This window comes from Euprymna scolopes, chromosome 2, assembly GCF_053919585.1.
Source record: "Euprymna scolopes isolate OS-2025 chromosome 2, ASM5391958v1, whole genome shotgun sequence".
Classification (NCBI taxonomy): Eukaryota; Metazoa; Mollusca; class Cephalopoda; order Sepiida; family Sepiolidae; genus Euprymna; species Euprymna scolopes.
In genome coordinates, this window is record NC_136483.1 from 23,415,641 (window position 1) to 23,430,213 (window position 14,573).

Sequence of the window (14,573 nt, forward strand, 5' to 3'; positions counted from 1 at the left end):
TAATGTGGTGATGCCTATGTAAAAAAAAAAAAAAAATATGTTTCTCATTTCGTGAAAGTGCCACTAGTCTTGATAGTTTAAAATAATGTTCAGCCCTCCCCCAAAAAAAAACAATTGACAAGAGCCTATATATGCTATGTCCTTCCCCCCTACCTTATCTAAAAGTCATAGCTTTGATAACATGCTCTGGACGTCTCCATAAATATGTTTTTGTACCCTTATATAAAATGAATACAATTTTTCTAGATTTATTTTTAAATATATATATATATATATATATATATATATATATATATATATATATATATATATATATATATATATATATATACGTAAATTGAATAAAATCACAACCTACATGAATAGAAATTCACTTTGTTTGACGTTAAGCTCTTACAGCTGTTTCGTGAAAGGATGGACAATTACCTCTCGTCCATAGAACTGTAAATCTTCCATCCAGTCACTCCTCAGAGACGCTTACAACTATTCCCAACTAGTTTTTCAATCTATCTCTCTCTCTATATATATATATATATATAGAGAGAGAGAGAGAGCGCAGCAAAGGTTGAGAAATTTGGATGCAACCAACTTTCAGTTTTGTCAATGCTCATCTTAAAGTTTTAGTAAAATGATGTTGCATTAAAAAATCTCTTTTTCATAAAACATTTTTTATATTTTTTAGGTCACTTAAATTACTTTATCCTTCATTTATTTTAAGGATAAAATATTAGTGTGTACCCTTAGTCGAAATTCGGTAACTACCTTTAATAAAGATAACATCAGGTGACAATGTAAATAAAAAAATTAAAGCAGTTTTGTATAGAATTTAATAGTTTTATTCTACGGTATTTCAACATTTTTGGGGTTATTTAATGCCGAATTCATGGTTTTATTGTTTTGTTTCACAATATATCAATCCTTTTTATGTTATTTTATGCCAAGTAATTTTGAAAAAAGTTTTTATACTTCAAGTTCATTATATTTTCAAATATTTATTCATTGTGCTCGGTTTGGTTGTTCTGAAGACAAACGCGGTTTTGTTTTTGACTTTGAAGAGTATGTAAAAGGATGGTTACGATGATGATGCTGAATTGCTTAAAAAATAACGTTTCTCTGACTCATAGTCAGATGGTCCTGACACCATTACCAAATTGCTGGACTAACAAAATTATATTTCAAAGAAAAAAATAAATTTAAAAAAATATTGTGCTTCACTGTTTTTAGAAGTCATGTTCAGACTAGAATCCTCTCAATGTGTTTTTTAAATGGATTAAACGATTTTATCACAATTGAAAATCTCATAACATTTAAGTATTTTTTTAATGGCAGTCTTGTTATTATGCATATAGTGAATTGTAATGTACAATAAAATACCATAAATTGTTCGACTTCATTTATAAATATTATTCTGCAAACTAAACGAAACAACTAAAAAAAATATTAATGTAATTAAAAAAAAAATCCTAAAACAAGCCCTAAAAGAGTAAAATAAAAACGTTTGGTTCGTATCTTTTATAGAAAATCGAACTTTTTAAAAAATTGTTTAATGTCATAACATTAGCCTATAAAATATTATAAAGTCATTTCTGGCTTCAATTACACTTTATAAATAATTGCCATGTATTACGGTTCTTATCTTCATGGAATTAGGAAGGTAGACTAGACTCTCAGGCCTTAATAGAGTAATTAGTCATGGAGAAGAAAAACTCTGAAATTAATGTGACGAAAAATGATGACATGCTTCAAACTACTATCACGATTATATATATATATATATATATATATATATATATATATATATATATATATATATATATATATATATATATATATTCCATGTTAAGAATATTCAAAGATAAAACCAATGAATTTAAGTTAGGTATATGTTTATATGAACAGAATTCACCTCTAAACTAATGAACCGATCATTATGCATTTTAGAGTACAGCTACTAGGTGTAAGTGGCTGTAATATAGGCTACAGTAAGTTTAATTTAATGCAAAAAGAACAAAGAGTGTGGAAGCTGTTTAGGAAAATTCAGATAATTCTGATTTTTGTAAAATTTTAACAATAAGTATGACGGATCAATTAATGAATATATCTCAATTTTAATTTTTTGTGGGGTATTTTAAACATTATAAAAAGTTTAATATGGATACAACCTTCAATTTGAAATTCAAATATTTAAGATTTTTTAAAAATTTTATCCATATTCATTAGATATAAATCAAACCAGATTTCACGAATTTCAGTTTTTTCTTAAGACTCCACAAGCTTAAGTTTCAAATTATAGAATCAAAATCATGTAATGGATTTTGATCAAAATTAGAATAAGGATTCTAAATATAAGGTTAAGTATTATTTAAGGTTGATTTTAATCTTCATAAGTAGACATAAAAATAGTGTAAAATTGTTCTTTTCCCCGACCTGGCACGAGTATTTTTCTAATTTTTATAGAATCATGATAGAAGTGAAATAAAGTAACTTAGGAAAGAAATTTATTTTTTGTTAAGAAACAATGACAACTATCTTTTTCAATTTTTTTTTTTAATATGAATTAATCATGTTGTTCATAAGATTTTTGACTTTGCTAAAAGACATTGAATGCATCGTTGAAGGCAAGACTATATAATGCATGTTCCTTTCAACGTTCAGCTTATTTTTATATTTAGTCTTGACAGCAACGATATGATACATGCAGCTTTACAAAGATCCGTGCATCCAAAGTCCAAAATGCTCAATGTAAAGTCAGATAGTAAACAGGAAGTTGTTACTTGATCCAGAAGATTTGAACATGCAGTTTCATCTTTAAATTTCTTAGCTGTAGTGTTGAACCTCGGCTCAAGAAACTCCTCTTACAATTGATACCAAACTGAAACTAGTTCTCGACGAATTCCCAAACTTCATACTTTCCATCTATATATCTTTCTCTATTTTTATATATAAAAGGTACTTTGTGCATGTGTGTCTGTGAGTGTTCTTTCCCTATCGACTCAGAAACGGTTGGGTCAATTGTTAAGAAATTTGACACAGATGTACTTTGTGTCTGAGAGTGTTCTTATATAGGTTTTGCATCGAAATGCCTCTATGCATTGAAAATCGATAATCAAAAAAATCAAATTAAAGAAGGAACAGTCAGACTTTGACCAGTTAACACCCTTATACAGCCTACCATCACAAGTACATTTAAGTTTTATCATCGCACAAGCAGACAGGTCCAATGTAAAAAAATAAACAGTTTTTTATAAGATAGAGGCACATCCGAAATGGATGTTTCTGTTTAAAGCACAATTGAACCATGATACTTGACTTTTGCATTTTAAACTTTAATTGAAGCCATTATATAAAAATGATTTTATAAAATCAACAGTAAGATCTCTACAATGCATGTAGAGCTTATTATTATTAGTGCACTGTGGTGAATCCTGACTAAAGCAGGCAATCAATGGATCTGACTGTAAAATGGTTGATTTCACTTATTTCGGTGATAAAAAAAAACCTGGGAAGAAGTGGCAACGTCAGATCTCCCTGCTAGTCTTTAATAGATATGAGAAATGCCTCCTTTTTTTTTAAGTTTAGTTAAGTTGCACTCCTCTACACAATTTGAAACACAATTAACACATCTTAAAAATGTCAAAGATTGAAGTTTAGTTTATCTGTCTTCTGGTCTATCAATCCTATTTTGGTTATGTAAACACAATACCTTTTCTTTTATTTTACTAATCACTTATCAAGGCTCGATGGAGGCGATTAGAGGATGAGTTAGAGAGATTGTCTGCTAGATGCTGGACACAACTAAGAAAGGATTGGAAACAGTAGATGAAATGGATAGAGTTTGATTATCAAAGAGGATGGCTCCACAAATAATTCTTAACAATTCATTGTATACAATTAGTTGAATACAAGTTTATATTTTACTAATGGATAAAGGAGTGGGGGGAATTTTGGGTTCATACCTTTCCTACGGTAGTCATGCATAAATGAAACAGATCTTATATAATTTGAACCCAGCAGCATAGTCGACCTTTTAGGCAGCAAACGTATGCATTAGACAAATCATATATGCCCCCCCCCACTCTCAAAATATAATCTTGAGACAACTGTTTTTCAAAAATCATATACGGTTCAATATCCGTTTTACATGCTGGCAAATATTGGACGGCTTTTAGAAATCTAGCGAGATTTTATTCATCCTACTTCCTCTCAAATTAATCCTTATCACTTCCTCACAGGTTTTTCTCGAGTTTCCCCTCGAAACTGATCCTGCTATCTCAACTGTTCTACATCTAACCCAATCACTCTCATTCATTTCTAATCTAACCAAACTAACAAAGTCTCCTGTTTTGCACACATCTCCTTATACTCTCCAGATTTAACCTTCTTCTGAAGTCATCAGATCTTAACATATCTTTATGACTGATATTACATGCTCATCATATCATGCTCATATCATTTCTCTCCATGCAACGCATGTCTTCAACTCTCACTGTTCCGGTTACACTTTCATACATCATCACACTTAGCACAGGCATAAAAGTTGTTTCACTAAAACCGACCCATTTGGCACAATGCTAAAAATGTTCACTAATAAACTAGGAGACCAGGGTTCAATTCTCAGTTGAGTAATCTTGGAAAAAGGAGTGATGCTCGCCCCTACATCTGTTTAGTAGCTAACGAAAAGGAACCTTCAGATTGCCCTCATCTATAGTCAATCAGTTTACTTTTATTTTATTTTTTTTTTTTTTTACAAATTAGCTCATTTTAATAAGATAAAATTAAAATTAAAAGCACTTTAATGGAATGTGTTCTGAAGAACTCATTGTACTTGTGCCCCCTCAACATACTTCCGACTAACCCGACAAGCACAAAAATCATATCCCTTTGCTGTTGAGATCTCTAGATTCCATAAAACATTCTACTCCGGTAATTTCTTCCCTCAAACTGCTAGACTTTGGAATTCTTTCTCTGTTTCTCTCACTGTGTAATAGCCTCAGAATTTTAAATATAGTATGGACAAACAAACATCTCGCTGCTCAACTCCCCACAGTCTCCTGTTAGATATGATCTTTCAAATAGTAGCACCTTACATTCCAAGTGACAATATGCTTTGTTTGAGGTGAAAAAGAGGAAAAGAAAGGAATCTTATTTAATTTTTTTAACAGAGAATATTTAGTTAAGCAACACAGAATTTTTTACAGCGTCTCTGTCGTATCAAAGAACATGTAAGTTTCGTATTTTGTTTTATTTTTCTTGTTATCAGCCGGTTTTATTTTCTGTAAATCTGTCAAGTATCTTAACATGTCTGAACAAGCACAAACGATCAAAAATTGAATAGAAAATGTCCACGGATTACAAGGAAGTGATTAGTTTCTTCTTCCCTGCTGTCCAGGTCTTCAAAGTAAAAAAATAAATAAATAAATAACAAAAAAAATCAATATGGATCCTGCTGGCCAACATGGCATGGGTAAAAATTCCTTTTGCTCTGAGCAATATATGCATATTGCCCACAGCAAAAGGAATATATCTATATCTATTACAAAAGGATTAAATAGTTATCCACAGACACGTTTCGCCAGATCTATGGCCCATCAGCACTGCTGATTATATGATATGGCTAAAATTCCAACAAAAACCTAACAGCCAGCCATAGTTCTCCCCAGAATGTGCTGCTGCTATCGTGCACAGATATCACTTTTTCCATAGCTACCAACGTAATAGATGCACTGAGACTAAAGCTGCTTTCAGGAACGCCAGCAACCACTGTAAAAGAGTAATAAAAAATGCAAGAGAGCTATACGCCCAGTCTGTTAAATCCAAAGTAGCTGATCATTGGCTTGGTTCCCACCAGTTTTGGCAAATAGCAAACAGGATCCTGAACAGAAGCATGTGTTCTATCCCAACCATTATCAATGGACCAGAGGTCATCTCGTCAGCATCAGACAAGGCCAAACTATTTGCCAAGAACTTTGCAGCTAATTCTACCCGATGCGACGAAGGCCATCAACTTCCCATATTTCCTCCTATAACACAGAACACACTAGGTAACATACAAATATCTGTGCATGAGGTCGCCAAGCTAATCAAGAACCTTGATTCCAGTAAAGCAACTGGCCCTGACGGCATCCCAATTATAGTGTTAAAAAAGCTTCAACCAGAACTTGCTCCCATACTTACGAAACTGTTTAAGCATTGTCTTAAGGAGAAGTGCTTTCCAACACCCTGGAAAACCTCATCAATATGCCCTGTATTTAAGAATTCAGGTGATAAGTCATCTCCCTCTCAGTACAGACCAATAAGTCTCCTGTGTGTTATGAGTAAGTTGCTGGAATCCATATTAAATAGAGAAATAGTCAACCACCTCAGCAGAAATAACGCAATACGGTTTCCATTCTGCAAGATCTACCACAGATGTGCTAACGGTTATATCTCATAGGATTAGTGAATCTCTTGAGAAAGGCTTCCTTTCTAGGGCAATTGCTCTTGACATATCAAAGGCCTTCGACAAGGAATGGCATAAGGACCTACTTCACAAGATTTCCAGCTACGATATAACTGGAAATGTTTTCTCTATCATTAAATCATTTCTCTCTGACAGGCTCATAATCATGTCGATGGACAAAAATCAGAGGCCTGCAGTATTAATGCTGGAGTGCCTCAAGGGTCAATCCTGGGCCCAACTCTCTTCCTGATCTACATCAATGATCTCCCTAAACACATATTTAAATCATTAGTTGACATCTAAGCTGATGACACGACTATCTATGGCAACACATCAAAGGCTGTAAATGACAAAGTTCTCTGTGATTCTCTCTCCTCTGATCTCGAGCTTGTAGTTCAGTGGGGGAAGATGTGGCTGGTTACATTTAATACATCTAAAACCAAGCTCCTATCTTTACATCATCAACACTCTGATCCCCATCTGGCATCAATTGAAATGGATGGCTCTCGTCTCGGAGAAGCCCCATGTTTTGACAAGCTTCTGGGCTTGACCTTTACTCCTTATCTGAAATGGAACACGTACATCAAGTCCGTTGCCAAGGCTGCTGGAAAGATGGTGGGATCCTACTACCGCTCCAGAAGATATGTCACTACTGATGCAATTCTCTATCTATATAAAAGCCAAGTATGTCCAAGGATGGAATACTGCTGCCATATCTGGGCAGGAGCTGCTAAAAACAGCCTATCCTGCCTTGACCGAGTACAAAATAGACTTCGTGGTTTAGTGGGGGATGCCCTTTTCTCTTCCCTGCAACCTCTCTCCCACAGAAGAGATGTTACGAGCCTATCTTTGTTTTATCGTTATTTCCATGGCAGGTGCTCGTCTGAACTCCAATCTCTGGTCCCCCCTCACCAATCTTTTACGAAAAACACCCGTCTAATTCAATCCACTGTCAAAAATTTTATCCACTCTTTATTTGTGCCTAAATCAAAACGTAAATTCCATGAACAAAGCTTCTTTCTTAGAACTGCACGCCTGTGGAACTGTTCCGTCTGCCTGCTTCCCACCTGACTACAACCGTGGATGTCTTCTAGTCCAACATAAAAAAATTCCTGATGAACCACCCCCTTAAGTAGACACTTTATTAAATCTCCACACTAACGTACTGTACTTGCAATAACCCTTATCCATGAGTGGCTTCCAGGCCTTGATAAGTAGTGACCACCTTGTAAAAAAAAAAAAAAAACATGTGTCTGCGGATGACTGTTTAATTAAGTGAATACATAAACAATAACTAATACTTCTATGACTGTACTAGTGCTGTATATTTTCATTTTCTTTTTGAAACAAGGCACATATTCACTGAGATGTAACGGGCTACTGTGAATTAGGGGGCTATATCATCCTAAGTAGGGAATTGTGCAGCAAAATTACATTTAAATTTCTACATTCTGGCACAGTCAGGAAACAGGGAGAGAATTCCAAAGGCTAATAATATGAGAAAAGAAGCCATTAGAGTAGAAAGTCCTTCTGTATCTGAGGATCTCAGCAGTAAAGGGGTATGATTTAGCTAATTGTTAGGCTGATGGGGTGGGGGGGGTCTATCTAAATTCAGTTTACTATTTTAGAGTAATCCGCTTAATTTCCGTGCGTAACTTATAGGGGTTAATGTAGTATATGTTGTGTTCACGAAACTATCCTTCCAGGCATTACCTTCTCCCTTTTGGGGGGGGGGGGGGAGGAAGAATAAATGTAGTATCTGGTCTGTTGTTGTAAGATCATCCTCTGAGGCATCACCTCCTTCTTTAGGTGTGTGTAGGAAGGGGTAGTACTTGTTCCTCTATCATGATAACATTTTCCCAAATAAGCAAAAATATGCGACCAGAGGAAACATATTCTTCTTAGTTTGTGTGTGTGTGTGTGTGTGTGTATATATATATACTAGCAGGGGTGCCCGGCGTTGCTCGGGTGTTTGGAGGTGTATGCTGTGCAAAAAAAGCAAAAAAACAAAAAAAATGGTTAATTTTTTAAAACTTTGACCCCTATTATGACCCCTTACAATTTATTGTTTCGGGCTCAAATTACTTTATTAAGTTAGATCCATGTTCAAGGAACCTATATCTAAAATTTCAAGTGTCTAGACCCAAAATTGTCGGAGGAGTTTGGTAGAGTTCTTAAAGGTCAAATCGTTGAAATTTGACCCCTTAACAGCCAAATTTCTGGCTGACACCCGTCACATCGATTTTCCCAAATCTCAGTACCCGGTATATCAAATTTCGAGTCTATAGACTAAAAATTGAGAGAGTTATTGCGTAGGGAAATGTACACACACAGACAGACAGACAGACAGACAGACACGTTCACTTTTATAGATATATAGATATATATATATATATTACAATAGAAAAATGCGAGCATGAAAAGTAAAGGACTAGTTGTTAAAACTGGAAAAGAAAAGAACAAGAAAAAATATTAATTTATAACTTAAAATATTGCAGCATTAAGAATTGATTATATAATGTTAAATTGAATTTAAAATAATTTAATGCTGCAATATTTTAAGTTATAAATTTATTATATTTTTTACTAAAATATCTTCTTTTCTTTTCTAGTTTTAACAGTTATAAATTTATTATATTTTTTACTAAAACATCTTTCCTTTTCTAGTTTTAACAACTAGTTCTTTACTTTTCCATGTTTAAGCTTAACCATATTACTTTCCATGCTCGCATTTTTCTATTGTAATCCATGATTTTTCGAGGCTTCCAATAAAATCACTTGTTTTTTTAATTTCAGTCTTAGTTTTTACCCCCATAAGCATAACATACACATATGTAATAATAATGTACGGCACTTGTCTGCCTTCAATAAACCCTCCCAATTATCTCCCTTTCTTTCTTTCATTCTGTCTGTTTCACTTGCTACTTCTCTTTTCACGACAGCAGTGAATTAGTAACAACACTAGTCGCTGAAGCGATGTGGTTGCTATGGAAACCAGTTGATAAAAAGTGTCACTCACCTCCTTACATTTTTTTACGATTTTGAACACCACTAAATTCATCATAACTTCTGTTTTACTGAACGAAAATTGAAAATTCTTTTTTCACAATATAGCTGAGAAGGTAATTTATAAACTGTAATAATTGTTTTATATTAAGTAGAAAAATAAGTGAACGGTGAAGCTTTAAAGCAGTTCTAAATGACTAAAACTGCCATTTAACCATATATTCAAACACAATAGTGTTTGAATGAGATATATATGTTCTACAATAGAATTCTATCAGCCGTTAATACCTTCAGAAAGTTCTGATTACGTGATGAATGCAGGGAGGAGGAATTAGACTATGTATGTGAACGAAAGAGATGAGATTTTAATCCAGTTCAAAATAGGATTTGTTTTTATATTTACACTATACTTTAAGCTGTGGCATTTATGACTTCAATATCTGATTAATCTACTATAATAAAGTTGTGGAGATGACCTTAAACTATATCCATTGGTGAGGCCTCAGCTTGCGGGCTTTGGGGAGTGTGGAGCCACCCTTTAATTGCCATTGCTCCCAGGTCCACTCTGACCCGGAGTGGTAGTACCTGTTAGGGTCCCAACTATGGGTTAAATAGAAACCGACTTGAAAACGACAAATATATTCTATTAAAGAATTTTTCTTCAAAATCTTTGGATTCGGCATTAAATAACTTGGAAATGGTTGATATGCCGTAAAACAAAAACAACCAACCAACCATCTTTATTCAAATGGAAATCGACATTCAAGGGGTAACCTCATTTGCGTATTACATTAAAGAAAATCTACTTTAATAATTAGCTCTGTTATTAATTGTGTGTTCGTACAGAATTGTTTTAATTGTTCTATTTAAAAATATTATGTAAAGTTGGTTTATTTAATTTATTTTTAATTTAGTTTATATTTAATTTATTTTCGATTATCACAAGTTGTCTTTAAAAATTGAAGTTTATTTAATCTAGGAGGATTATTTACTTTCAGCTATGAGCGTTAATTTCCGTTTTAAAGATGAAAATGAATGTTTTATGCTTTTTTTTACTTGTGTACATGTGGTTCACTTTCAGAAAAAGGGTAAGAAATAAGGATGTTCATTGTATCTTAAATTATATGTGATTAAACCCTCCGCCCGTTTCAACCTGGAAATGCTGGGTATATACAGCTAGTATTGAATAACAAAAATAATAGATATGTAATTATCAAAGTTATGTTTTTATTAATATAGATAAACTATCTTTACGTTTTCTTTATTTTGCAGGTGGTCCTAATTCGTACTGTGAAACGGGCCAAGTGCCAGTCCAGGAACCTTTAATGAACAACCCTTCTTGTTTAGCGATCCCCACAGAAAGAAACAACATGAATCATCTTGTAAGTAAATCAATTGTCGATGGTTTCAATGCATATTTCATACCTCATACGATCGTTTAACATGAAGACCCCCCCCCCCCGCCCTTTTGTTTGTGTGTTCTTTTTTGTTTAGTTTTGTTTTTATTTTTACAACAGAATTTGTTGTTTCGGAGTTTTTGAGATAAGGTTTGATATTATGTATTATTTGAACTACTCTTCTCATCTCGGATGTTAACACGAAGAAGACAGCCATTTAGACCCGTCCCCCTAAAATCAAATAACCAGAGTTCAAGTCATTGCTGGGATAACTTTTTCTCTGTTCGCTCATGTATCTTCTTATGCTCTTGTTCAAGTCAAGGAGGTCCACCGTCCCAGGCTTTGCCTTCTCACCTTTTCAGATGGGGTTAGTTTATTGCTAATCGCCTGAGGAGCCTCTGCCGGGAAATGCCGACAGAACTGCCCAGACATTTTTAGCTGGACAGAGTTATCTTCCTCTATGATTCTGGTTTTTGAATCCCACTCTTCATTATCTTGTGTCACATCTTCTCGCCATGGGAGACACTTAGAACTGGTTATTACTTAGCACTTTATCTGTTGCCGGAATCATTTGGAGGTTGATAGTTCAATCCACAGTACAGTGCAACTAATAACATAATAAAAATCCTAAAGATCTGTTGCGCAAAAATACAAGTGCCAAGTACAATCAGTTTTAATCTTTTAGAGGTTAAAGGTCCAGTGCTCAATTGAGGCGATACAAAGAATACAGAAACAACTTTTACTAGGTCATGGATGACAGAATAAGAACGAGCTACTCCCTGGATTAAATAAAGGGTTCCATTTTAAATTCCATGTAGATTCCCGAGTTCGACAAAATGCACCTAAAGAAAGTCAGAAGATGCATTGGCTAAAATGGTGTAAGAATAATACCTAATGTGAGAACAGTAGTCTAATTAATACAAACATTTGCTATGTATCTTATTAATATAAACAGATTTACATGGTACGACACTGGGCATGCTAATGTTTTGAACAAATAGTCGGTTAAAACCAGAAGTCCTCGTCAGGCGACTTAATAAAGGGTTGCTTTCCACAGTCCTCAAAAGTCCCAAAATTCGAGAACTGATTTTTTCCCTGTGGAAAGCAACCTTTTAATGAGCACTCTTAATAACCTTGTTAAATTCATCATTTATTACTCTTGGATACCTTTAATCTGGTTTGCATATATATATATATATATATATATATATATGAATGAATAAAAAAGAATGCGAAAAGTATAAAAGCTTATAACTTTTCTTTATTCGTTTTTAATTGGTGACGTGCAGGAATACAAAATAATAATATTATGAAAAAAAATTAAAAAACTTTTTTCATAAGTACATAATTTTCGAACGATCCTTCAGTCTTCATCGGTGTAGTGAAAGTATGAGGATGCACGGGGAAAAGGGGAATGGAAAAGGAAAGAAGGTATATATATATATATATATATATATATATATATATATATATATATATATAAAAGAGTGTAGCCATCAACAATTGTGTTTTTTTTTTAAAGGTTTTCATCATATTTTTATTTTAAAATATTTTTATAACGCGTTTCGAGCTTAGGGTGTGCTCTCTTCAGATATTTTCGTAAAAAGTTTTTCTTTAAAATGGGAGTTTGTAGATATGCCTCCGCTGATATTAAATATGTTTTTCATAGTGGTGCGATGCGTGTGTTCAGTGTTTAGACATTCTGTCTCCAACTGTAAGTTGTTCACTGTGACCGGTCAAAGTTAGTTTCAAAGAGTGTTTTTTAGTCCATATGGTGAAGGTTTTTATGGCTTCTTTAGGGTTCTTTTTAAAGACTTTCTTTCCCCATGTATAGCATACACTCACACACAATCACATACGCATACATATATATTCATGTACATGTACACATGCACACGCACACGTACGCAGGCACACACACATACACACACGTACATACATAGAAATATATGTAGGAGCATACATATATACACATATACATACCCACCTACACACCCACACACGTACTCGCATACATCCACCGCTAACAATTATTTTTATTTTTTTATTTTTTATTTTATATATATATATATATATATATATATATACACTTTTTCTTTTTTTCCCAACCAAAACACGCATGTATATATGCGCTTAATCATTCAGACATACGTACACGCACCCACACACACACAAGTAAGATGGAGAATAGGTAGAAGATATATATACACACACATACACGCACATACACACATATATGTACACACATATATGTATGTGCACATACACTCACAAACATCCACATACTATGTAGGCACATACACATACACACGCACACACACAGACATATGCAGGGGCTCACACATACGCGTATATCCATATTCACACGAACACATTTACCCACTCATACATGTGCATACATATGTATATATATATACATACACACACATACATACGGATGTGTATACACTCATCCACCCATATATATATATATGGGCACATGCACTCACAATCACACACACACACATACATATTCATACATCCCACCTTATGCATATATTGGTTGAAGTTTCCTTTCCAATCCATGCACATATGCATACATGGATTCGGTCACCCAAACATAAGTGCACGTACACATACAAACAAGATGTAGCATAGATAACAGATGATATATAATTATACACACACGCATACACAATCATATGTGTACACCCACGCACACACACATGTGTGCCTGCGTACGTGTGCGTGTGCATGTGTACATGTACATGAATATATATGTATGCGTATGTGATTGTGTGTGAGTGTATGCTATACATGGGGAAAGAAAGTCTTTAAAAAGAACCCTAAAGAAGCCATAAAAACCTTCACCATATGGACTAAAAAACACTCTTTGAAACTAACTTTGACCGGTCACAGTGAACAACTTACAGTTGGAGACAGAATGTCTAAACACTGAACACACGCATCGCACCACTATGAAAAACATATTTAATATCAGCGGAGGCATATCTACAAACTCCCATTTTAAAGAAAAACTTTTTACGAAAATATCTGAAGAGAGCACACCCTAAGCTCGAAACGCGTTATAAAAATATTTTAAAATAAAAATATGATGAAAACCTTTAAAAAAAAAACACAATTGTTGATGGCTACACTCTTTTAAATATACATTTTTTCTCTCGTTGGAACTACACAACCATCACTTTAAATATATATATATATATATATATATATATATATATATATATATATATATATATATTAAATAAGAGATGAAGAATAAAAGTTATATATAAACTTTATTATATCATCAGAACAATAAGAAAATGGTAAGAGAGAAAACCCTCTTTAAACCATGACATTTCAAAGCTTTTTTTTACTTGTTTACTGGTTTTTCATTTTTTACCTTCCTATTCATGTATAATTAATCCTTCTTTGTATATTTTAATGTTTTATTCTTGTATTCTATATTTTCTCCAGTATGTCTTTACTTCATTTCTAATCTAAATATTCGTAAGCCAGCTTTTATCTACATTTTATATAATGTTGTCCCTTCTCTTCTGATGAGAAGCATTTAGCTTCGAAATGCCATATATAACTTTTATTCCTCAGCTTTTATTTAATATATTTAATTGCTCCTCTTAACCGTGCTGCGCCATTTCTATAAATTTACTTTGTTAAGGATATATTTTTGCTAGCTTCATTTAAAATACTTATATTTATACATAAATTTCTGTAGTTGATTTGGG

The 14,573-nt window shown here is 33.5% G+C and overlaps 1 protein-coding gene across 1 annotated transcript in view; it reads left to right on the forward strand.

Annotated features, from left to right (window-relative positions):
* LOC145303335 (forkhead box protein J3-like) overlaps window positions 1-14,573 on the forward strand; it is a 761,811-nt gene that overhangs the window by 714,578 nt on the left and 32,660 nt on the right. Inside the window, exon 9 of the mRNA XM_080144700.1 lies at window positions 10,718-10,827. Coding sequence (XP_080000826.1) covers window positions 10,718-10,827 — 110 coding nt within the window. The remainder of the gene's footprint in view (window positions 1-10,717; window positions 10,828-14,573) is intronic.